At 39.0% G+C, this 26,340-nt stretch overlaps 1 protein-coding gene and 2 non-coding genes across 12 annotated transcripts in view; all 3 read right to left on the bottom strand.

The window, feature by feature from the left end:
- IPCEF1 (interaction protein for cytohesin exchange factors 1) overlaps window positions 1–26,340 on the bottom strand; it is a 182,833-nt gene that overhangs the window by 18,372 nt on the left and 138,121 nt on the right. For all 10 annotated transcript variants that reach the window (XM_045058256.1, XM_019831406.2, XM_019831409.3 and 7 more), the window contains 3 exons: window positions 26,057–26,115; window positions 24,620–24,708; window positions 12,641–13,013 (listed from right to left, as the gene is read on the bottom strand). In XM_045058256.1, coding sequence (XP_044914191.1) covers window positions 12,641–13,013; window positions 24,620–24,708; window positions 26,057–26,115 — 521 coding nt within the window. The remainder of the gene's footprint in view (window positions 1–12,640; window positions 13,014–24,619; window positions 24,709–26,056; window positions 26,116–26,340) is intronic.
- On the bottom strand, window positions 6,797–6,899 carry LOC111560751. The gene has a single exon (XR_002742725.1). It is a non-coding gene; the product is annotated as a U6 spliceosomal RNA (small nuclear RNA).
- Window positions 17,478–17,584, bottom strand: LOC111560652. Its single transcript, XR_002742654.1, has one exon. It is a non-coding gene; the product is annotated as a U6 spliceosomal RNA (small nuclear RNA).

Genomic DNA, 26,340 nt, shown 5'->3' on the forward strand with positions numbered 1-26,340 from the left:
CTTCTAAATTATAATTCCATATTAAGAGATATTAGATTATTTGTCTTCTTTTAACCAGACTGTAGAAGGAGCAAGGAAAAAGACTGCCGCCAAAGACCGCTGGTCTATCTCACATTGGAAGCAGAAGTCACCTTTATCATCTCCACATCCCTTATCTTTTGCAGCAAAATAAGTGAGTTTTTTCTGACAGTCCAGTGTTCACGCAATTGCCAGCCTTCCCCTCAAGAGCTCAGTCCTTCTTACATAAAATAACAGGACTTCAACTCCCTTCACCACATACGGCACTTGACAGTCTATCTCATCCAGCTCGCAAGGCTTTGCCAAGGAAGATGATAACTATTTTTATTTTATGGAGGGGGGAAAAAATGGAGAGTCTTGAAAAACAGTAAGTGATCTTTCCAAAATGTAAATCAGCGATGGAATTAAGAACAGAAGTTCAATTCCACACTGTGCAGGCCCGTGAGTTTCTAGACCAGTCTTCTCAAACTTTAATAGGCAAACAATCACCCAGGGCTTCTGTTAAAATGCAGAATCCGACTCAGCCAGTCTAGCATGGCTTTGAGCCTCTCAATTATAAACAAGCTCTCAGGTGATGCTCAAACTGCTGGCCCATGGACTGTGCTCTGTGCAGCAAGGCGAGACTGTCACAAATTTGTCATGCAACCCCAGCTTCAACTCACTGGAAGAGAAAGGGACTCGAGTTACAGGTGAAAAGTAGGGACTCATCCAGAAAGCAGCTCACCTACTTTTTCTCCGGGACCCTTTACACCTGTTAGACTAGCTCAAAATGTCTCAGGGGATCCAACTAGCAAACCCTCTCAACGGAGGTCCAAGTAATGCAGAGATTTAAACTCCAGAAAGAAATAGGATTTTTTTTTAAATAAGATCTTTCTTGGTGACATCAGCAGATGAGACAAAACAACATCTTAACTAATGGTTAGAAGTTTGCTCCTTTCCAAGATTATGCCAGATGAATGCGCTGCTCTCTCCCCATCCTCCCACTTTTCCCGGCCTATTGTCTGCCTCTGACAGGACAGGCAGGCTCCTGGAGGCCCAGAATTTGGCTGTCGAGAACACCGTACGCAGATTATCCCTTTAAATGCAGTATTTTCAACTTTGCCTCCCCCACTATCTTATTTTTGGTGTTTCCTTGTGCTTTCTAGAGTGTGGTTTTTATTTTTCTATTTGGAACATACGTGCTCAAGGAAATTCATATGCCATATTTCATATCAGAATTTGAAAGCAAGCCTGTTTGAGACTGAAAAAGTCTATATGATGTCTCAAGGAAGACAATGTTAGCTCCCCACCACGAAATGCCTGGAAAGGTTTACGTAGAAAACGGTATTCCCTGCTTCATGCGCTATGTTCCACTATGTTCCAAGTGTTTGAGCTAGGCCATGGAAGACACTTGTTACAAAGAGAGCAACTACATGCTTCTTTTGACATTATTTGTAGCTATTAAGACTGCAAACGTTATTTAAGAGAACACCTATCGATGCGAACAGATTCAAAAACTTTCATAGGCTTCTTCTAATTAGTGATTCTGACAACTCTACATCATAGCAAAAGACTTAAAATAACACTGACAGACATATTTGAATTATGTAACTAAGATACATCTGGATAACTCATTTTAACAGTAAGGACACTGCTAACCAAGAACATTACCACGGTATAATTTTGAGAGACAGACTGCCTATTTCCACAGCTGGTGGAGACAGCCATCATGTATTGAGTTTTTAGTATGTAAAAGGCACTATATTACCTACTATACCAACATTATCTCATTAACTTTGTAAGGACCCTATGAAAAAAAAACATTAGCCCTGATATGAAGGACTGTCAAGATATAAAAACTCTGACCAAAGCCACAAAGAGACAGACATAGGTTATGACCCCAAATCCATAGCCTGAAACACTATGCTAGGCTAAATATATTTCATGAACTTCCTTTTGAATGAAGCCCAATGAAGAAAGATTTCAAATCAGGCAATATACAGTCAATGAGATGACAGCCATCTGGACCAGGCAGACCAAGGCTCGGATCCCTGGTCCCACTATTCTGTCTTCCAAGGGAAAAATCCCCACCCAGAGCCTCTGTCTCTGAGGTAGTAGCCAGGATTTAAACAGCTAACACTGTTCTCACAGGGCCACAGGGCACCAGACCAGGAAATTCCTAAGCTGCTCAGCAATGTAGGAGACAGGCTGTATAATCAGATTCTCTGCTCAGGCATTTGAACTGAGCACCTGGGGATAATTCAGTTCCAATCAGGAGCCCGAAGCTGAATCATGGTGATGGTAGTCTGGTTCTGTGTACAATAAAGAGAAAAGCATAGACATGGAGAAAAGAACACTGGAAGAAGGTGAGTTAGGAAAGAGGTGGTTAAAACAAAACAAAACAAAAACGATCGCAGGTGAGATAAATTTTTAAATAGAGAAATCAGACTGGGAAAGAGCATCCAAGTAGAAAACGAGTATTTTTACTTGTCCCCTTCAAAGCCTCTCACCTTTTCTTCTCTTGGGTATGTGATGTTTCTATTAAGTTAGGTGACTCAATACTCTTTTACCCTATTATTCCTTTTATTGAAAAGACAAACCTAGTCTACTGGGTGATCTTTAATGTTGTTCTTTTTTATTATTATAGCATCTTGTGGCAGGGATTTTTAGAAATAATCTTGAGTCCATGCAGCTCTACATTCTTGAAACAAATATTCCATTTATTTCTGAAATGTATTCTTCCAATCATAAGAGCACTCAGGATTAGGTGAAATACTTAAAGCAGACATCAAATTTTTATATCTGCTCACATCCTAAGAAAACAAAACATATTGGCATGCACACAAAAAAGGCATTTCCTTGGGTTTTTTTTTCTTTTTAAAATATATTTGCAAGGTAGAGGTTGAATGGGAAATAAAAGGGGAAAATAGCTGGAAATTGCCTAAAATCAAGGATATAAATCCAGTGTACCATAGGTAAATATGCCAACCTTGGCTCCAAAAACTGCAGAGTCCATCAACCATGTGGATCCATGATGGAGACAAGTGAGCACAAAATACAAAAATGGGAGGGTAGTGGGGCAAGAAAAAAGAAGTTACCCTATTCTAATTTCACTAAGCAAAACTGAAGGTTTGGAGCAGATAAATGCTCTTACCTTTTTTTTTTATTTTTTTTTTAAATTTTTTTTTCAACTTTTTTTTTTTATTTATTTTTGGGACAGAGAGAGACAGAGCATGAACGGGGGAGGGGCAGAGAGAGGGAGACACAGAATCCGAAACAGGCTCCAGGCTCTGAGCTGTCAGCACAGAGCCTGACGCGGGGCTCGAACCCACGGACCACGAGATCATGACCTGGCTGAAGTCGGACGCTTAACCGACTGTGCCACCCAGGCGCCCCTGCTCTTACCTTTTTTAAGATGGAGCTCTCTTTTCTTTATCTCGATGATTACAGTCTAGCGTGATCTATAATTACTTGTATAACATCCTTCTTTTGGCCTTAGAGGAAATCCACAGTGTACATATTTAGAGTTATGTATTTAAATATGGAGTTAAATCCCTCCCAGCAAACATTTTCCCAGGAAATGATACCAATTCTAAAGAATTGCAATTACACTTAGTTATACAAGAGACTGAATGTGCTGGAAAACTTATAACTCAACCTTCATTCCACTTTTTCCCTTCCACTTCTGATCCATTCATTTACCCAATTCATCAAATACTCTTTGAATGTTCACTCTGTGCTAAGGCAGTGCATTTTAGAGACTAGGGATAGACTCGGCAAGAATCTTTTATGAATTTTATATTCTTATATTTTATGTGCACAATATACCCCATATGTATAATTTTTTCTGACCCCCTGCTCCCCGCCCACCACCACTCCATTGCTACCAACTTAGACCAGACCACCATCATTTCACTGTTTGCATATTTCAACAACTACATACTGGGTGTACTGCAGCTTCCTAATATCCATTTTCCATATAATGAAGTAATCTTTTTAAAACATAAGCCACACCCATAACACTCCCTAGGTTCAGTTCCTCCAAAATCATCCCATTGCACTTAGAACAAAATCCAAACACCTTACAGGACCCACTAGTCGTCCCATAAGCCAGCTGCTGTTGACTTCTCCAATCCCTTCCTATGCTTCCCCTGCTCACTCTGTTCCAGTCACGCTGGATTTCTTTCTGTTTCTTGAACCACAAAATTTATTCTATTGCTAGAGCCCTTGAATTTTATTTTCTCTCTGTCTGGGGCACTTTGCCAGATAGGTTCCTTTGTCCCATTTGGCTTTCAGATCACCTCTTCAGGGAGGTCCTCCCCGACCAGTCATCTAAATCAAGGTCCTTCCTCCAACCCTATACACTCCTACTTCATTTCCTGAATAGAACTCATTCACCACCTGAAATTATCTTCTTATATTTACCTAATTATCTCCCTACCCTGCCAGGATAGACATATTCATGAGATGGTAAATTCTACCCAAGAGGACTACTGTCTTTGTTATAATTCACTAAGTGCTTCCAAAGGCCAATTGTGCCAGGAGGACAGTAGGTTCTCAACAAATATTTGTTAATTGGCCAAAATTTTCATTCTTGATCACATTATCATCCCCTTCACCTATCCTTCAATCAAATAAACACAATGAGCTAATTTTGGAATTGGATTCTTAAAAACTCAGTAAGTAAATTATACCTACTAAATTCCAAGTATCTAAATAGGCCAAAAGTAAAAATATTTTTCAGCTAGTTAAGCAAAAAAAAAAAAGAGAGGACACAAGTCACCAACATCAGAAATGAGAAAGGAGGACATCACTATAGATCTCACTGGACACCAAACAGATAATGAAGAAACACTACGAACAACTCTATGTCCACAAATTCAATTAACCTAGGTGAAATGGACTAGTCCCCTGAAAGACACAATCTATCATAACTAACATGAGAATAAATAGATGATATGAATAGACCTGTCTCTATTTTTAAAATTGAAATAATAATTAATAACCTTCTGAAACAGCACAGGCCCAGATGGATTCATTGGTGAATCTACCAAACATTTAAGGAACAAATTATACCGATTCTCTACAATTTCTTTCAGAAGATAGAAGCAAGCAGATGGAATACTTCCTGACTCATTCCGTGAGGCCAGATTTACTCTCATACCAAAACCAAATACATTATAAAAAAGAAGACTACAGACCAACATGCCTCATGAACATAAGATATAAAAGTCCTCAACAAAATATGAGCGAATTGAACCCAACAAAGTATAAAAAGAATCATATAACACAATCAAATGGGATTTATCCCAGGTACGTGGGGCTAATTCAATATCCAAAAATTAATGTAATCCATCACATCAACAGATTAAAAAGGGGGGAAAATCACATGATCCTATCAATATATATTTAAAAAAAGCACTTCAAAAATCTATGACCCATTTATGATTAAAAAAAAACTCTCAGTAAAAAGGAAGTGAAATTTCTCAACTTGATATAGAAGATCTACAAAAAACCTACAGCTAACTTCATAAATGGTGAGTAACTTGAAGTTTTCCCACTAAGATCAGTAACAAGGCCAGGATTTCCCTTCTCACCACTCCTTTTCAACACTGTACTGAAAGTCCTAGCTAATGCAACACAAGGAAAGGAAATAAAAGATGTAAAGATTGGGATAGAAGAAATAAAACTTTGTTTGCAAATTATATTACATGACATTCTGAAAAGGCAAAACTGAAGATAGTAAAAAAGATCGGTGACTGCCCATGAGGTAAGGAGAGTAAGGGGTGGATAGGTGGGGTACAGAAGATTCTTGTAGCAGTGAAAATACTGTATATGATACCACAGTGATGGATACATGTCATTATACATTTGTCCAAACCCATAGAATGCACAACCAAGAGGGAACCCTAACATAAACTATGAACTTTGGCTGATAATGATGTGTCAATGTGGGCTTGTCAGATGTAACAATATCCTACTTTGGTGGAGGGAATGTTGATAATGGAGGAGACTATGCATGTGTACGGATGGGGCCAGATGGGAAATCTCAGTATGTTCTGCTCAATTTTGGTCTGAACCGAAAATGGCTTTAAAAAAAGATATAAGTCTACTAAAAAAATATTTTTCAATCTTATACTTACTATAGTTTGTGTAGTTTGAGGAAGATAGAACCTTATTTGCTTTGGCTTTAATTAGGAAAGCATAACATTGTAAGGAGAAAAATTAGAAATTAACAACAGAAGGATAGTGCAGGAATAGATCTCAAAGGCTTAAGATATTATCCTGATGAAAAGGTCTGCCTGGAAAACTGACCTTCGATTTGCCCAAGCTGCAAATTCAGACACGTGCTGGTATCATCACAGTTTCTTGCTACTGCTAAGTAGAGAGAAATGTATTCAAGGGTCTCCAGAATAGCAAAAATGGGCTAGGAATATAATTATAAAGACAAAAAATGAATCTGAGACCATGAGGTAAGAAGCATTTCAAAGAACTACCAAGGATTCTTCCTAGAGCAAATAGTGTAAATGGCAGGTATATGTTCTCAAGAAGACATGTAGATCAGGGGAAGTCATGTTCAGCACTGTGCAAACATATCCCTAAGAGAGATTACCACAGCCATTGTCATTAAGAAACCTACCATCTTTTTCTATAAAGACCATGGTTCCTCAAATTATGTCACTGACCTTTTGTCACTGATCTTTTGTGAATCCCATCCAGACAGCCAAAAACATATTCACTTTGAAATTTTCAAAAATATTTTGTGTGTGCGTAAGTTTTTATTTTAATCCTGGTCAACAAAAATATGGAACGTTTCATGAATTTATGCGCCATCCCTGTGCAGGGATCATACTAATCTTCTCTGTATTGTTCCAAGTTTAGTATATGTGCTGCTGAAGCACTCACTCTGAATTTTAAAAGCACTCTTCTAAAAATATGTTTGGTTGCAGAAGAAATTAAGTTAAATTACTCTTAAAATGGACTGTTTGCAAATAGCCAACAGTGAAAGCACTACATTACACAAACCGCATGGTCTAGTCAAAGAGGTACTCAGGACCTGCATATATTTACTAGGAAAAAAGATGTGAAAGTGAACCAACTAGGCAGTTAACTTAAGGAGCTAGCAAAGGTCAAACAAAATAATTCTAAATAAAATTAAAAGAAAACTCGTAAAGATAAAGCAGAATTTAATTAACTGGGTAATAAAAATAATATGCAATCAATAATGCCAAAGACTTTTTTAAAGTAATAGAGCAAATAAACTTCAGGAAAATTCCGATCACACAAGTAACAAAAAGAAACGAAGCATAACTATTAGAGAGGACCAGCTAAAGTGGTCATCACATAAAGATAGGATAATTTATCTAGAAACAAAACAACTTCCAACTGTAAGGTAGGGAGACTAGTGTAAGACAAACATGTAATTAAAAACCTTCTATTTCCACAACAGCAATAATAATTATTTTAAAAATGGAATAAAAGGACTCCATTCACAAATGCAAGAAAAATTATAAAAGGTCTAAGAACAAACTCACTAAGATATATGCTAGACTTATAAGAAAAACACTGTACTTAAAATCATAAAATGACCTGAATGGAGAAATATACCATGTTCATAGATGAAATGCCTCGATGATTTAAAGATAGCAAATTAATCTAAAAAGGCCAAGAAAATTTTAATCAAAATCCAAATGTGATTTTTTAAATTAAACTTGAAAATCAAATCCAAAAATTTACCTGGAAGATCATGCAAAGGAGAGTAATGTTCTACTGAATAATAAAGCATGCTATAAAGGGAGAATCTAACTCCTCTACCATCAAAGCAGAAGATAAAACATCAGTAAAAGACTAGAGAGCTGCAGAAATAAGCCTAGAGAGAGAGAGAGACATAGATTCATGATTTATCCTATCGTAAATATTTATCCCTATTTTGGGATCACTTCTCAAATTATAGTTCAAAAAATGGGATCCCTGGGAAATCCAGGGACCGAATTAAGTAATAGAGATACAAAGAGCAAGCGCTCTTCACCTTGACAGGCGTGCTACAGAAACCCTTTAGTTTCTCCTTTGCTTCCCATTTCCACTGCCACCCCAGCTACTCTAGAAGTTTCCCCACTCTTCCAATTTCCTGTGTCCCCTTATATGTGTCTACCCCACATTCTAAAGCAGACATAATTTTTCTCAAGTATTGTTTTCATTATATGAGTACGCTGACCAGAAACAATCATCCACGATCTACTGAAATAAACTAACGACCCGCCCAGCATTCAACATCATCCAAATTTCTTTTCCATCCCTCCTTCTTACGGCCCCCCTCTCTGTGTGCAGACCCTCCCACCTGGATCACAGATTACTTAGATGTGACCTTCTCTGTTTTGAACGCCTGCTCTCCTTTAAACCCCTCGAGTACCTTCTATCTCTCTGTGGCACTTACTTCGCTTTCTTTTGTTAAATAAGTCTTATTCCTCCCACTCTCCCCATCAGATGTTAAAATTTTTAGGCCAGAAGTTTTATCTTCTTCATCTGTGTCTTCCTGGTAGGACACGGTCATGAGTACATGTTAGGTAGTCAAAAAAATAAGGCTAAATTGAATGGACTTCAGTATCCAACGTTTTTTTAATTATCCTCTTGCTTCCTAAAGAGACATGCCACATCATTTCTACAGCAACATCTGAAGTAGCCAACTAAAATAATGTAGCATCCATCCTGTCTGCACTCAGATTGTGTAAAAATTTTGGTAATGTTTACTAACTCTTAAAATCTGGTTCATTTATGTCCCATTCTTGAGATGTCATGCATGCTCTAGAATGCCTGTCTCTTCACTAAAAATTCTTTTAAGTCAACATGATGCCCAGATTGATTCTGACTGGCCTTTTACTTGACCATTTATTCACATAAATTGAGCGTTAGTCTTATTAGTGGTTATTCAGCTTTTCAGCATCCAGGGTGTGGTCACTCCATACCCTTTATGTAAGCATACATAAAATCATCTCCACATTGTCAGCATAAAGTAAATAGAGACATACATGTGAGTCATTATCACAGAGGCATAAGTACCAGGCCAAGTAACCTCTCACAAAAGAAGGAAACGATACAGTGTAAAACCGAGCTGAGAGGACTATTCCACTGACCCCATCACCTCTTTTCCCACTGTGCTTTGTGGAAAGACTCTGTGAGGAATCTGGATAGCTCTGGAACTCTGGAACTCCCAAAGCAGAAAGGCAGTAGGATGCAATTAACACCCTGCGTTTTTTTATTAGCTCACACCACAGGGAAGAGATGTCTAAAAAGCCACTTAAATTCAGTATAAAATTCTAGCAGCCACAATTGTAATTGCCTAACTGCAAAATATTTCTCTCATTGTCAAAATAAAAAGAAGGCTGTAATGCACGCTGTCTGCTTGTTTCAGGACGCAGTAACCTATAAGAATCTTTTCTAGGATACAAGCCTCATTCTCCAGCAAATGCATCTTGAGACTGCGACTTAATCTAAAATCCTAACTCCTGTTTTGGACTGTGTTGACATTCCAATCCCTGTCATAAAAACACCCTGAACAATATTTCAGGCACAGGAACTTCAGGGCTTTTCCTTTTTTAATTGGCAGCTAAAAAGAATAATTTTTAGAAGCCACAGAAGTGAAAAGCTACCTTATTCTCCAACACACACGTTAAAAAAAAAAAAAAGCATAATATGCAGACTGATTGCTCAACAGCAAATCATCACAAACGCAAAAAAAGACCTGGTCTCTGTTTCCATAGCAATGACTTTATGTGGTTTAACTCTTCTGGGAATTTAACCAAATCCCCAGCAGCAGGGGAAGATCATCAGCAAAAATTTTGTAACATATGGCAACTGCCAACACATCGGTGAGGGAAAAATACTTTTATTTTCTCCTCCTTTCTACTGAGAGGAATACCTTCATGTCAAGAGATTTTGTCAGTCAATCTGCACTTAACTCAAAATTTAAAAATACCAGGTTTCTTCTTCCTTAGACTAAAAGAGACATTGGTCCCCAGCCAGCTCTGCAGCCCCTGCACTCCCAGAATGACATGGACAAGAGCTGCATGCATCTTCTCATGACTCACAGGTTATTCGTCCTAAAGAAAAACTTAATCCGCAGGGTCATCTCTTAGCAAAGAATGCAAATGGAATTTTATTCTCTATTTTGCTTTTAAAGCCATCCTCATTTGGGGGTGGTGTATGTGTGTGTGTGTATGTGTGTGCGTGTGTGCGTGTGTGTGTGTGTGTGTGTGTGTGTGTGTGTGTGTGAAAGAGAGACAGAGAGAGCACACGTGCACGTGTGCATACATGACAGGTTTTAGTTCTACGCATGGCCCCATGAGTAAAGTAAGAGTTTTCACCTAGAAAATAATAGATGTGCTACTTTGCATGATTTTCTTTAGTTCAAGCAGCCTTGAATCTGGAAGCCTCTTCCAAGTATCAAGTTAGAGGCCATCCAGTTCAAGATACTTAAATCCTCTCTTCAGCATATCTTTGTAAGAAGAAAAATTGTGATCAATAGGTGATATGCAATTAAAACCCAATGAAAATGGTTGTCTCAGAATGAGGAAAAACCTCCAATGACAAGGAATGCACTACTTTCCAAGAAACCCATTCAATCTTGAACTGTTTTCAACATAAAAAAGAAACTTATTTTTTTAATTTTTTTTTTTAGAGAGTGGGGCACACGTGCATGCAAGCTGGGTTTGGGCTGGGGAGGAAGAGGAGCAGAGAGAGAGAGAATCTTAAGCAGGCTCCACACTCTGCACAGAGCCTCATGCGGGCTTGATCCCATGACTCTGGATCATGATCTGAACTAAAATCAAGACTCTCAACCAACTGAGTCACCCAGGTGCCCCAATTAAAAAGAAGTTTCTTACGCTGCACTTCAAACTACCTCCTTTTTACTTGCGCCACTAGCCGCACAATCTGCATCGGTTTTTACTTCCAAGGAGACAAGAGATTATGCCCAACATTTCTTCTACACAACAGCACCTCTGAAACCAGAGGCCAGCTTGTGTCTACTGTTGTCCATTCTTCAGAGTTCACTTGTGACTCCCCCTATACTCCTCATTGTTGTTTCCATTCTCCTCCTTGTCCCACTTCCTTCGCCTATAGACATAGGCGTAATTTCATAGGAGTAAGACATAGGAGTAATTTCACCAATTACTTCATTCACTCCACTTTTTCAAATGTAAAGTAGATCACAGGCCTAAAATTAGGGGTATTAAGCAAAAAATGCCATGAGTAGCCAGGCAGGTAACTCAACTGCGTGAAGTATTTGGATAAGGCCATATGCAGTGGTGACAATCGTGGTGACTTGGCAAGTGGAGTCCCCAGCCTGAGCATTCCAATTTGTATATTTCAAAATACTGTGTACACATACACACACAACTGGGCCTGCAGTTGTGATACTTGGCTCAAATTACCCTGACACCAAACATTAAATTAATGGGTATTATCTGGAGATTTGAGGACTGAAAGAAACTTTCCCTGATCAGGCTAGGGAAGAGGGGAGAGCAGCCATCTGTGTTTTCGGGCCACTCTAGAAATGTTATCCTGAGAATTTCACTGGTCAACATTTTCTCACTAGTACACTGAAAAAAATACAAACCAAACTCAACATTCTCTCATTGCTCAGTATCTTTTGATCAGGTAAGCTTGTTTTATACCTGAATAAATAAATAAGGTACAGACTATCCAAAAAGATGCATCATGATTGAAAACAAAACAAAACAAAAAAAAGCTTGTCTGAACAAAAGATAAAGACCAATTATCACAGAGTATTAAGGAAGTTCACATTATAGGGACGCCTGGGTGGCTCAGTCAGTTAAGCATCTGACTTCGGCTCAGGTCATGATCTCACGGTTTGTGAGTTCAAGGCCCACATCGGGCTCTGTGCTGAGCGTTCAGAACCCGGAACCTGCTTCAGATTCTGTGTCTCCCTCCCTCTCTGCCCCTCCCCTGCTTGCATTCTGTATCTCTCTCAAAAATAAAATAACCATTAAAAATTTTTTTAAAAAAAGAAAGTTCACATTATTAATTTCTACACTCCATTAACTCTTTCCTTTGCTAAGACTTAAATTATTTTATTTCAAAAGCATAAACAGTGCTCACCTTTGTGTTTGAAAGTTCTAGTGCTGCCTTCCAAAGTGCATGAAAGTTGTCTGTCTTCCTTTCAACCACACGAGCACCTTCAGAAGCCAACCAGCAAGGACCCAGACCTTGACTATGGTCATGGTCCAGGGAAGGTGATGGCTCTCCATTTGTTTGGAGCCACAAAGACAATGTTATAAGTATCAATTTACAAAATCCTGATCTAATCACCACAGGCTCCAGAGCATAGGACATGGGACCAAAAAGGAGTCAAGGGTTTCCTCAGATTGGTGGGAAATCGCATGTCTCATACCTGTAAGCATTTGGCCAGTAACACTTACAGTGGGTGATTAATGGCCTTGAAGCTGGAATCTTCCACATACACTCTTTTTCAGAAGTAACCCCTGTGCTTAGCCCCACCTAACTATTTAATTATTGAATTATCATTCACGCCTTTAAATGTTCTTTTTATGAATTAACCTTCGAGTTCCACATCTATACACAAATATTCGCTCTCTAGAGAAGAGTAAACAACGTCTTGGTTTACCTCTGTCTGCCATCTTTGATCCAGTGGGCTTGTCTGGGACAGTAAGATGGTCCAGGTTGCTACTCAATGAAGAAGTGTCATCACTAGACAAAGAGTTCAAAAATTCACTTTCTGAAGTGGCACAGCTGTTTTCCAGGGCTTTGCGACTGTTTGCCTCTGAGGGTGCAGGTGAGTGAACATTCACAGCAAGTGTTATAGACTGTCCCTCATCGTCAGCAGCAGCAGAACTATTAACTATGTCGATCCAGGACTGTCTTTCTCTAGATAAGGAGGAGGCCAAACTGCTGTGTGTCTTTTCTGTATTTTCCAAGGAAGAGGAAGAACGTGACGTATCACTCAGTTTGGGTGAAGATGAAGATGCCTGCTGTGTAGCCTGTTTCACAAATAAAACCAAAAGTGAATAAAATAAATCATGATTCAACCAGCACTCTCTACTCTCCATTCTCAGTGAAGGTACCCCAGTGTGTCAAAAACAAATTATTAGTAACAAATCATTTTAAAAAACCATTCACACGTTTTGGGTTTTGTTTTCTGTTTTTTTTTTTTTTTCATTTGTCTTACCAACTATGATTCAGAATAAAAGCTTTTTTGTTCTTGTATTTAAAACCCCCCTTTCTGATACAGGAGTGCTGATGCATAGGGGCACTTGTACCCCAATGTTTATAGCAGCACTTTCAACAATAGCCAAACTACAGAAAGAGCCTAAATGTCCATCAACTGATGAATGGATAAAGGAATTGTGGTTTATATAGACAATGGAATACTACGCGGCAATGAGAAAGAATGAAATACGGCCTTTCGTAGCAACGTGGATGGAACTGGAGAGCGTTATGCTAAGTGAAATAAGTCATACAGAGAAAGACAGATATCATATGTTTTCACTCTTATGTGGATCCTGAGAAACTTACCAGAAGACGATGGGGAGGGGAAGGAAAAAAAAAAAAGAGGTTAGAGAGGGAGGGAGCCAAACCATAGGAGACTCTTATTAAAAACTGAGAATAAACTGAGGGTTGATGGGGGGTGGGAGGGAGGGGAAAGTGGGTGATGGGTACTGAGGAGGGCACCTATTGGAATGAGCATTGGGTGTTGTATGGAAACCAATCTGATAATAAATTTCATATTAATAAAAAAATTAAAATAACCCCCCCTTTTTTATTCAAACAGCTGAAGACACCATATTTAACTTTATATCTCGGTGATACGGAAATAGCTGCGTTGACCTTGCACAAGACATTCATTCTCAGACTTCAGGTGAGGATTATTAGTACAATCCCTTTTTGTTCTGTTTGAGTTAAGTTTGCTATAAGGGAAAAATTACAATTTTTAAGCATCGTCATTATTTAATTTGAAGACTCTTCAACAGATCACAGCAAAGTTCATCATGAAACTGTTACAAAGACTTGATAAAATACACTGACAGATAATTCATCTGTTTGTATTCTGTATTTCCATTAGTTGCCAAAAGGAGTGGGGTTAAGATTAATTTTTTTTTAATTTTTTTAATCTTGATTTATTTTTGAGAGATAGCGTGTGAGCAGGGAGGAGCAGAGAGAGAGGGAGATACAGAATCTGAAGCAGGCTCCAGGCTCTGAGCTGTCAGCACAGAGCCTGACATGGGGCTTGAACTCACGAACTGTGAGATCATGACCTGAGCCGAAGTCGGATGCTTAACCAACTGAGCCACCCAGGCGCCCCAAGATTAAATTTAAATTTAAATTCCATTCTACTACTTATGGATCTACAGCCCATGTTTAACTAACATGCTGGGGGTTCAGTTGTATGCTGTAATGTCTTCTTAAAGAAGATATTAAAAAAACTAAACTAGTTTAAAAAAAGAATCAAAAGAAAAATGTATGATATTTATATCCATGTGACAAGAACCAAGAACTATGATGCCATTTTCCAAAACCGATTTGTAGAACTCTGAATTCTCTGTTTTAGGATCTGAAAGATCTCCATGACACAATTTACCCTATCTTCAATGCTCCCTAGAAATGTAAAAAGCCTCTTTGGGGAATTCTTTGAAATATTGAAGGATATTTTGAGCAAAGAGTAGATTGTAATCTAGCACTGTATTCTCACTGATTGAGCAACAAGTCTTGACAAAGGTAATTAAGAAAAAGAATTCAGAGAAAGAAAAGTTTCAGCAACAGCAGACGCCAGACAGGAAGCAAAATACTGAGTGAAGACCATGGATGTAGACAAAGTACATATATTTAAGCCCTCCAATATCATGGAGAATCACATTCTTTAGTACATGCCCAGCAACCACTCATAACTACATAGATGAAATCATGTTAAGTCACTAGCTCTTTAATAATTTAAAACCTTTAATAAACTTTCACCAAAAAAGACAAGAATCCATTTGCAAGCTCTTCATTCATTAAAAAGAAACCAAAAACTGTACCTAGACTATGAGAAGTGGGTTGATGATACAGGATCTTCTGAAAGCAGTTCCTAACACACAATGCAAGAGTGAATAAATTCTTTGGCAAAATGCTCATCTGTCCACGGAGAAAACATCAACGCAGCATCGCCAATCACTGCATTGGAAAGGACTCCATTTATTCTGAGATTTTATCCTTGATTCATTTTGATGGTAAAATATATGCCTTCCTTTTTGGAAAATGGTGATGGTAGATATTAGTTTTGTCTTTTTTAAGGTTTTTTTTTAATGTCCTACATAGCTAAATAAAGATCTGGCAACCATATGTTGTTCCTTCATTTTTAATTTTATTGGTCAATAGAATCCAAAAATCTAGACAACAGAGACAACAGTGCTCTATGGGTCACCCTGTATCTCCAATGGCAGATGGGACAGAAAAGGCATCTTATAGTTCAGTTTTATTATGTCATCCTGTGGGGATACTGTGTCAATCTCAAGCATTCAAAAGTCCAAAGAAGTGGTAGGAAAAAAATTGCTAGTGAGAAGAAGCCAGAGAACAAACTAGGATTTTCTCCCCCAAATCTCAGAATCATTGCAACTAACTCAGAATGGTTGATTTTGTTCCCAACCAGTATGTCCCCAAGAATATATTGGGGACATTTTACAGATTCTAAACTCTGTGTTCTGATGGGAACAGCCAGTATTTACCCAACATGTGCCCAATTTGCTGAATACTAGACATATGTTGTCAAACAATCGATAGATCCACTTTTTAGTAGCATGACATTAAAATAGCCAGTTGAGATACTAACTCACCACGTACATCTCACTAACAATGTATTTGCACAGACATAAAACTTTCCATTCAAGAATGTGTCAGTGAGTTGGGGAATCGGTTGCCTTAAATCACGGAGACGATTTAACAACTAAGAGATCAAAGATTTGCAATTCACTAAATAAAACCTTAGTTATCTAGAGGAGAGAGTGCACACCGCCACCGCCCAAGCTGTCGAATAAATGCCAAGACTGGTTTACTCATTAGAATGAGCTACAAAATACATATTAACAAAAATACCATTCAGGCCCAGTCCTGACACGTTCCCCTATTGTGAGCTATTTTAGTAAAACTTGGCTTTGGTGGAGTCAGCCTCCTTTTCTGAAAAGAGAGCATGTGCAAGCTTTTCCTGTTGCCCTTGCGGATACTACTGTAATTTGATTATAGCAAATGGGCTGTTTAAGCAAAAGCCTGCACACATCACTGCTGTAGCACTTTCCACAAACTTTTTTGGACCTCAAGGAAAGGTCCTTGAGGACCAAGGAAAGACATGTTCATTGAGCATCAGAAACTTTGGGGAAGTATATTCCTTTTTGAGGTACTACTCCCAACACATACAACTCAAATGCTTTCAATCCACTGTCTTTGCTCTTGCTCCATGTAACAACTACAAAATTGATTTTTAAAGGGAAAAAAGAGTGAGCAAGGGGAAAAAAGGAAGAACAAGTGAGAAGGGAAAAGAAAACGAGAAAAAAAAAACGATGTGTATCAGGTCAGAAGAGAGATGAACAAAATATGAATCAACGTGAACCTGGAATGCTGTGACAGAGGAAGGAACATGAAAATGTACTTTATAAATAGATACTGTGGTGCCACATCATGCTTCAGTATTTCTACCATTCTGTAGGAACCAAAAGCCACAAGTCAAACAGAGAACATTTAGTTCAGTGCCTTCTAGGAACCATCCATGTACTATACTCATAAAACTTCTCACAGCAAATCAAATGAAGGTAGAAAGAAACGACAGTCTCTCCTCTTCACCCCACCCCTGTGTGATGAACACGAGCCCATCCTTCAGTATCAGTTCAAGGACTGGCTCCACATCCTTCGGTGGCCTCAGGGCAAGATGGCTACCTCTGCCTGGTGCTCCCGGGCTTACTTCTGTCACACCAGGCGGAATGTCAGTTTATTTGTCAACTCATACCGTAATCACCGATTGACTTGTTCATCTTTTTTTTGGTGAGCTACTTGAGAATAGGCTGTTTTGTAGTTATTTTTGCATCTCTGTGGTTTACATCTATACCTGACCCACAGTTGCTAACAAATTAATACCATTACAAAGTGGTCTAGAAGAAAAACAGCCCAGAACAGTTCAGCCTCTTTCTGAGGAGCGCCCTGAAATTCTCTGCAGAATTGCTACAAAGGATTTACCTTAATCCCAGGATCTATGGTGACTGTTACTGACTGCACTGCAAACACCCCCACAAGATGTTCTCATAATCTTAAACAAAATTATTGTGTTATCTATTAGAAGTTAATAATTGCATGGTGGTTCACCCATTTCAGAACATTTGGGTTTTAAATATTTTACTTTTTAATGAGAAAATTAAAGACATTTTAAAAATCTAAGTTTTAATGAAGAGACTATATATAACTAAATTAAAAAGTCAATACTGCTTTTTCTCATATTCTTCACAAATTTGTGCATCATCATTGCACAGAGGCCATGCTAATCTTCTCTGTACCATTCCTATTTTATGATATGTGCTGCCAAAGCCAGCACACTTTTTCCTATTTTCTGTAGATTATTTTTATTTAAATTCCAGTTAGTTAACATACATTGTAATATTAGCTTCAGGTGTAGAATTCAGTGATTCAATACTTACATAGTTTTATTTATCAAAGAAGCTTAGTTCAAATGCTCATCAGCTCTACAATATTTTTCTTTGAATTGTTTAAAAACACAAATTTGACATAGGGAAAAATAGTCTGAGACAGCCACCAAAAGCCTGTAATTAGGAAGACGTGAGTCAGCCTATAAATTTTAAGCAACATTAGTCAAAGTATATTTAAAAAAAAAAAGAAAGAAAATACAGGAATTACTTAGGACTAAACATAATAAAATCAAGTGAGAAAAAAAAGAATGTATACAAGGTTTCTTTTCTTTTATTGGCCACATGAATAAAAACAGATCAGTCAATTGCTGCTAAACCCTAGGAAGTATTGTTTGTATTTCTACCGTATCCTAGCAGGAAGCATTTCTCTGAAAGCTCAAAGACTTTGCAGAGCACACCCCCCCATCCTCCGGCCTCCCGCATGACCTTGGGCCATGAGGTGACAGAGGACCTGCTCCTCACTCCAATCCCTGCCATCCAAGTGACCTTGCAGAGGACACTTTATCTCTACGTCCTATTCCTTTGACTTCCTCCTCCCACCATTACCCACCCCCCTCTCTATCCCAGGCCATCTTCTAAACAATTAGAGTGTTTCTCAAACATAAAATAGATCACAATATTTCCCTGCTGAGAATCCTCTAAGAACTGCCCATCACAAGTAGAAAAATAGCCACAGTCTTCATTATGGCTGAGAAGGCCTATGTGGACTCCCTATCTACCCCGCCCCCCAGCTACATCTCCTTCCACCTCCCCGTCCAGTCCCATCAACTTTCTTTCTATCCTTTGAGAACAGGTGCCTTCTGCCTGAGAGGCCCTCTCTGTGGACTTCTGGTTGGCTGCTTCCTTCTCACCATTTTGGTGTCAGTTCAAACATCAGCAGGCTCTTCCCTGATTGTCACAGGCAAAGCAATGCCCTCCCAACTTGACTCCAGTCACTCCCTAACACATCACCCCATTTTAGCTTCTTCATAGTATTTATCATTACTCAAGACTATTTGTCTGAATCACAAGTTTATTGTGCCTCTTCCTCAACTTAGAACTTAAGATGCTCTGGGGAAAAGATACAGTCTAGTTCAATCCAACATTCCCTTACCTGCGACAGTACCTCGTACATGGTCGACACACACACAAAAATGCATTAGCTGCCTGCCTGACTGACTCAGATTCATCACAAGGAGCACATGGGATAACAGGAAAGGATATTCTTAATAAAAGGTGAACTTCAGCTTGCAAAGGCTACCTGTGACAGTTCTATTTATTTCTCTTCGGCTTCCTCATTTGTTAAATGCAGAATGTGAAAGTCTAATGAAACCATCCTCCTCAAAGCCATGTGAAAGTGCTAGAGATGTGTAACGTAGGGACGTTCTAATTCACATTGGGAAATACCTGTAGAGTAACAAATCTGCAGAGAACGTGGATGAAGTTACAATCACCCACTTGCCTGTTTATGGTCCAATAAAAAAATATTTATTTCATTTCAAATATGTGTTATGAAAAAAGGTGCCTCTTCCCTCCAAAAAAAAAAAATGCACTAGGAACATAAAGAGTTCAGAAGAGGGCAAGATTAACCTGATTTAGAGGACCAGGGAAGCTTTACTAAGGGAAGTCATATTTGAATGGGAGAAAGTGGAATGGGGTGGGAGAAACAGTTCCCACAAGCAGAGAAAGTTTATCAATACGGCACAAGAGCAGGAAAGTCTGGAAAGTTCTGGGGAGACAGCGGGCAGTTTACTGGGCTGCTGACAAAGGAGGAATCAGCAACAAGACTGGAATGGCAGCCTGAGGTAAACCCAAGGGCCTTAAATGCCATGCCAACAAGTGGAGAATTAATTTGATAAGCCATGAAGAGCCACTGGAAGGTCCTGTGCAGGTGAATCAAGACCATCAGAACCACACTTTGGGAAGACTAATTTGGAAGTGGTTTTTAAGAGGAGGGGGACATTAGAGACAAGGAAGAAAAATAGCCCGCTCTCTCTATGACTCGGGCAGGAGCTACTCCAGGCCCCAACAAGGGCAGCAGCCGTGGGAATGTAAGGTGTCAGGGGCAGTCCCATACCTTGTGAGGGACCTCCAGAGGAGGTGCCTGAATTAGACTGCTGAAGCAGAGATGCAAACGCTAACTTCAGAAGTCTTGAAGTCAGTTAAATGGTCAACCAGAGAGCTTGCGATAACTGTATCTTCAGGAGAGAGGACGACTTTTCTTTCTACCTTTACCTGGCTTGTTTTTGAAGTCACTGATAACTTTTCATACAACGATCTCACTTGCAAGCATTTCTTATTATTTTATAGAGTACATGCAGCGAAAGATCAAGTGACGTTTGTAAACAACTGTGCGAGATTCATCCTACCAAGATTAAGTGTGAGTTTCTAAAACTGACTTAACCCCTTTCAGTGTCTAATCTTTGACTTCTTCCTCTGCCACTGACCAAGAAGCCGCAGTTTACAGGGTTTGTTTTTACTCACTGCTTCTTTGGTTTGCTTTAGATTTTTTTTCTCATCATTTGGAGCCAAAGGAATTGCACTTCGAAAAAGCATCAAATGTGAGGACCCTCATGTTAAAATAATCTGCAGTAGGGGCGCCTGGGTGGCGCAGTCGGTTAAGCGTCCGACTTCAGCCAGGTCACGATCTCGCGGTCCGTTGAGTTCGAGCCCCGCGTCAGGCTCTGGGCTGATGGCTCAGAGCCTGGAGCCTGTTTCCGATTCTGTGCCTCCCTCTCTCTCTGCCCCTCCCCCGTTCATGCTCTGTCTCTCTCTGTCCCAAAAAAAATAAATAAACGTTGAAAAAAAATTTTTTTTTAAATAAAAAATAAAAAAATAAAAATAAAAAAATAAAATAATCTGCAGGAGCTGTTTGAAGCTGTTTGAAGTTGAAGATAAACATTTATCCTCTCCGTTCTTCCGCCTATCTGATCCACCTATTGGGTGGTCTGCCAAGTTCAAAATCCACCCATTCCAGTTTTCAATTATGCCATGACCTGCATCCCCACCGTCTCTCACACTAGACCACTGCAACCCTCCCTTTTCTTTGCTTCTATCCTACTCCCTGCCTCCCGGAGTCTCCTCCCAACACAGTAGCCCGAGTGGTCCTTTTAAGATGGAAACTGATCACATCACTCCTCTGCTCAAAACTCCCAAAGGCTCCCTAAGTAACCCAAAGCATCAAGGTCTTTAACTGGCCCTCGGGCCCTGCATGGCACGGCCACCACTACCCTCCAACCTGACTTCCTGCTATCCTTACCTTGGCTCACCCTGCTCCAGGGACACTGACTTCCATGCGCTGCCACCTATGCACCAAGGAGATCTTTGCTTGGAAGACTCCTTCCCCAAACACCTGGCTGCCTCTCACACCACGTTTCTGTGGTTTTGCTCAAACCTCAGCTCTCACTCAGGCCTATCCTGGCTGTTCTATTCACAACACAGCCCAACTTCCAGACTCTTATCTCCCCTCATCCACCATGCTCCACTTCTACTGACACAGCAGATAATTTACTTATTATGTTGACTATTTCTTAGCAGTTTCTCTCAACTAAAAGTTTGACTCCATGAAGAAATAAATCATTGTCTTTTTTATTCACTCATGTCCCAAGTATTTAGAACAGTGACTCTCAACAAAATTTGTTAAATGAATGAAGAAGCATATAAGCATAGGTTAGGTTACCAATGCTTTTAATAATTAAACTTAGAGGAAAAATATGTGTAACAAAGTTTTAATGATGGTTAAGCTCTTAAGTCACTTTGTAACTTACAACCTTATTGAGTTTAAAAAGTGAATGAAGTCAATTCCTTTTCTGCCCTTTTGTGGGTTTTAAGGAATCATAAATCTCAAGGAATCGTGGATACTGATTTCTACAAAGCATCTTCCTAAATGAAATCTACAGAGTCCCATCTATTTTCAGTTTTTTTAGTAAGCCTATCAAAAGGTCCCCATTTCTCATTTCTCTGGATGGATGCCTATCCATCCTGTGAAGTCTTCTCAAGGAGAAGCAACAGAAACAGAAACCTCTTGTTCACTCAGGGACAATCCCGAAGTGTTCTTTACTGTCTTGTGGAATGTGGTCCCACCCATTAGAAGCACAGGTCCAAATTGGTCTGGTGCTGAAATCTTACTGTTTGCAGCAAGCAATTAGAATTATTGGACACTGAATTAAATTTTCAATTCAAGAGTCTACTTTTGGGAGATAATTTTCCAGGAAAGTATTATTTTACACTTTTGAGTCATCATTCCAAAATGAAAGTTCATTACCCAAAATATTTTTTTTAAAGCAAGAACTTAAGAGAAAAAAAGTTTTTCCACCGTGGCTTATATAACTCAGTCATGGCTAGCCTATGCCAGACTGAGCCAAAACAAAATGAGTTGATTCATGCTCTGGATCAAAGTTACCATGAAATTTTTGAATTTTCATCTGTTTAAATAAAAAGCTTAAATGGTATTTTAACCAAGTGTCTTGCATGTCTGTTTTTCAGAAACAAGAGGAAACAAAAACAAAATCTGCCTGGAAAATATGTGAACAGGAGGAACATATTCTGTTTCTAAGGAAAATAAAATCTAACTGTTCAACATTTATCTATTTCCAATATATTTCTTCATTAAAAAAAATGTTAGCCTTAGTGGCCTTCCAGAAAATGCTCAACTTAAAACTGTAAGAAATACTATTTGATTGAGGACTCAGAAAATTCTAAAGACTTCCCACTTCAACAACCTCACTTTCTGGCAGCCCCCTCTGCACCCCTTCATTTCTTTGTTTTGAAACAAGCATTCTCTGAGCTTCTACTGTAACATCAAGACCATCATTGTGTAATGCAATGGAGTCCTGATCCCTCATCTATGAAGACAATCTGGTTGTTTTTACTTTCATCAAGGCGAGTTCTAGATGGTTGACAATGCTCTTAGTAACCTGTGATGCTAGTGTGCGACTATAAAAATGAAAATCACAGTATTTTAGAACTGAAATAAATCATGTCAGCGTCATATGTGGGGGGGACAGTAGGAGGCAGAGAGAATTTCAGGAAGAGAAGGTTGGAGGACCAACCAATTATTGTGTGTTACAGGTTAAAATAGGAAAGAGAAAGAAGGCAGAATAGGCAGAGGTAGACAGACAGAGACAGAAAGAAGGGAGACTGAAGCAGAGAGAAACTAAACAAATATACATGCTACTCTGTTAAACCAGAAAGCCACATCTATTTAGTCTTTTCCAAATTTAGAAAGTGATTTTAAAAGAAGAGAAAGACAACACTAAGGAAAAGTTATGAATATGTTAACATAGGATATATTGTAAGTCTAGTTCAGAAATCAGTCTAAATTTTACCAGATTCAAAGTTTAAATTTATTTATATCTTGCTTAATTTTAGCTAGCCCTATTTCATAGAAATTTTAATAAACATACTCATTCAACAAATACTTCTTTCTGGGCTTGGTTGTTAGCCAAATAAACTAGAAAAGGGACCACAATTCTCCACTGACAGTAGGTGAAAACCATAGAAGTCATTATTTAAAAGCTATTTAATAGCCTACATCCAGAAACTGGCAAGATACAAATAAAGATGAAAACTTCATCACACAACATGGAAAATTCTGGAAAAAGAGGTCTGGCAAGTGAAGGAGAGGCTGTAATCTATCAGAACCTATAATTACTTGGGTGCATGGATGGACAAGTGCAGTAGTAAGGTGGAAAGAGCATATGCTATAAAGCTAGACAGACCAGGGCTCCCATCTCAGGTGCTCCATATACTGCAAATGTGACCAGGTCATTCTACTTCTCTGAACCTCGGTTTCCTCATCCATGAAATGAAGATAACAATATCTACTTCCTCATGACCTAGCAATAGGAAACAATTTTTAAAATCAGAAACAAAAGCACAAACCACAACAGAAATAATGGATAAACCTGACACATTGAAATCAAGAATATCTGTCTATGAAAAGAAACCATGAAACAGAGTCAAAAAGTTAAAAAAAAAAAAAAGCCATGTAGCAGAAAAGGAGATGTGCCTTACTTCTAACTAAGGACCAGTATATAGAATAAGAAAGAAACTTTATAAATACAAAATAGTAATAGTAAGACAGCTAAAACTGTACTGAAGATTTTAACAGACTAAACAGAAAATCCAAAAGGCCAACAGATATGAAGAGATGCTTGGCCTCATTAGTAATGAGTGAAATGCTGATTAAATAATACTACTTTTCAGGATTATTTGAAGGGTAAATATATTTAACGCACCTACTTAAGTCCTGCCACATGATAGTTAGAAGAACCATAAATAAACCTCCTCAAAGATCCTTGCTTGAATCCTTCTAAGGGCCATCAATACAATGCCAATGAGCATCCAAATACAAAGCGACATGCCATAGTCTTAACATCCATTAATAACCTGAACTTATGTTGGATGCTTCCAAAGATAAGACTCAAACTTGAACTTCTCTCTAGTGAATACACAGAATCATTCCATGTGCAGATTGAATGCACTGACCCCACTCCTGGCCTCCTGATACCTTTTTGAATCCAGCTTTCTCTTCATCTACTGTCTTCGTCCTTTTTATGTTCATTTCACATGGATATAGTGCATGCACCCAGGACAGGCACTTTTCTTCTTTCCGAAGACCAGAAGGGTATAAATAAACATTACAGAACAAATAAATCTTTGCAAGCTTTGGCCCATCACCTAGAAGCCCTTTGCATTACCATGAGTCCTGTCAGCATGACACATCTGTGGGTCACACAAAAATCCACTGAGTTTGTCATACCTGGGGGGTGCTATGGAGAAGGCTCCAGATCAGCACCCCGAGAACAGTACTTGCTCTTTGGCAGGCACTTTAATTTAGCCCATTCTAAAAATTTACCGGTCAAAGTACATTCTACGCAACTGGAAGGAACGACATCCACACATTTCATCGTGACCAACAGACTAATCACGCTGGTACGTACCAAAGGAGAGAAAGTCTCCGCAGAGTAAGGAGGGGGTGGTGTCTCCACAGCTATTTCAGGGTCTTCCTGTTCACTCTCACTGTAGCATTCTATACAAAAATGAAAATGCTTAATGTTTCAACACTGTCGTCACCAATTCCAAAATGCATGAGCAGAGGTTTTTTTTCCATCTGGCTATTGCAATTCCAATCGATTCAGAAAGGACTCATCTACTGAGCTACCTGGTGCCAGGGGATTACATAAGAGGGGAAAACACGAATAGCCATGTTAGGGTTTCTGCCCTTAAGAGGGTCCAATACATAGGAAGAGGACTGGCCATAGCTGTCCTCAATAATTCCTCAAAGGACGCGCTGAGTCATGTACTAAGAGAGCGTAAAATCAGTAGTGAGTAATTTTGATCATGGGAGCCATAATGAGCTAGAAAGGGCTGGATAAGTAAACCATCAGTGGTGCACACAGAGTAATGGGAATACCACGTGGAGGGTGCAGGCTAAACCAAGTATATGGAGTTCTCAGGGATGTGGTGAAAATCGAAGCTGAAAGTTTGCATGAGGCCGTATCACAGAAGGCCTTACATACCAGGGTTAAGGAGAAGGTTTTCATGTAGTGATTTTTCTCCTCACAATTTATAAACGCACTTCAAATATACAATGGGTATTTATGTCATGGAAAAGAGGACCAAGGAGATGGTTAGGATACTGATTTCACACTCTTATGTTGTAGTTCTTTATTGTTTTAAATCAAGTTGCCGCTTTCCCATTTCTGAATTTAAGCTTTTGTAATTTTTGTTATCCAAGGATACAACTCCCTGCATTTCAACTGCCAAGTTTTATATGGTCTAAGCGTTTCAGAAATAGCATCAACTCTGTGACCCTGACACCTACAGCTTCCCTCTTCTCAATATTCAGGAGTAATTTCATCATTAAGAAGATTTCAACTCCTGTAGCTTTTGAACCCAGAGAGCTACAGACTGAGCTAAAAATATGGCCTGTGTCCCCATCTGACATTCAGGTTCCTAGCACAAACTTAGAGTAATTAGCCTCAGCACACACCTGGTGGAAATATTAAAACATCTGAGAGGAAATAGTGGGATGAAAGTTATCCGTCTAGATCATGACAAGATCATGTCTCTGAGTAAGAATTCAGTGAGTGGGGCAATAAAACATTTGCATTGGCAGCTGTTTGAGATGTCAGCGAAGCCTACAGCTGCTAACGTGTGGGTGAAGTGTAAAAAGCATTCTTAGCCAGCATGGGAAGCTCTGTTCCATGTTGGTGAGTCCGTGTGAACACGTCTGCCTCGACAAATTTTCAGATGATTTTAAATGCCAAAGTAGGTTTCATTAGGACAAGACTATGCATAGAACTTGACATTGTATTTCCATTCTATCTCATCCAAATATTCTTGCTAAATTTTCAGAAATTTAAAATAGAACATACCTTCATCCTTTGTAACAGTTTCATGATGGATTACAGCTAATCCAAGCTTGTTTAACCACCTAAAATTCAAATAGCAAATAAATGCTCGACCAAAGACACTGGTCCCCTACCTATCTACCTTCCTCCTAGACCCTGAAGGAACATCTTGTGCCAGACATTATAATGCAACTGTCATAATTTACAGTCAGTCTAAACATTTGCAGAAACAGTTTAAGTCTTTAGCATTGAAACCTAAAACCTCAATATTTTCCTTACACAGGGCATTCTCTGTAAGACAAGAAACA

Source organism: Felis catus, chromosome B2, assembly GCF_018350175.1.
Source record: "Felis catus isolate Fca126 chromosome B2, F.catus_Fca126_mat1.0, whole genome shotgun sequence".
Taxonomy (NCBI): Eukaryota; Metazoa; Chordata; class Mammalia; order Carnivora; family Felidae; genus Felis; species Felis catus.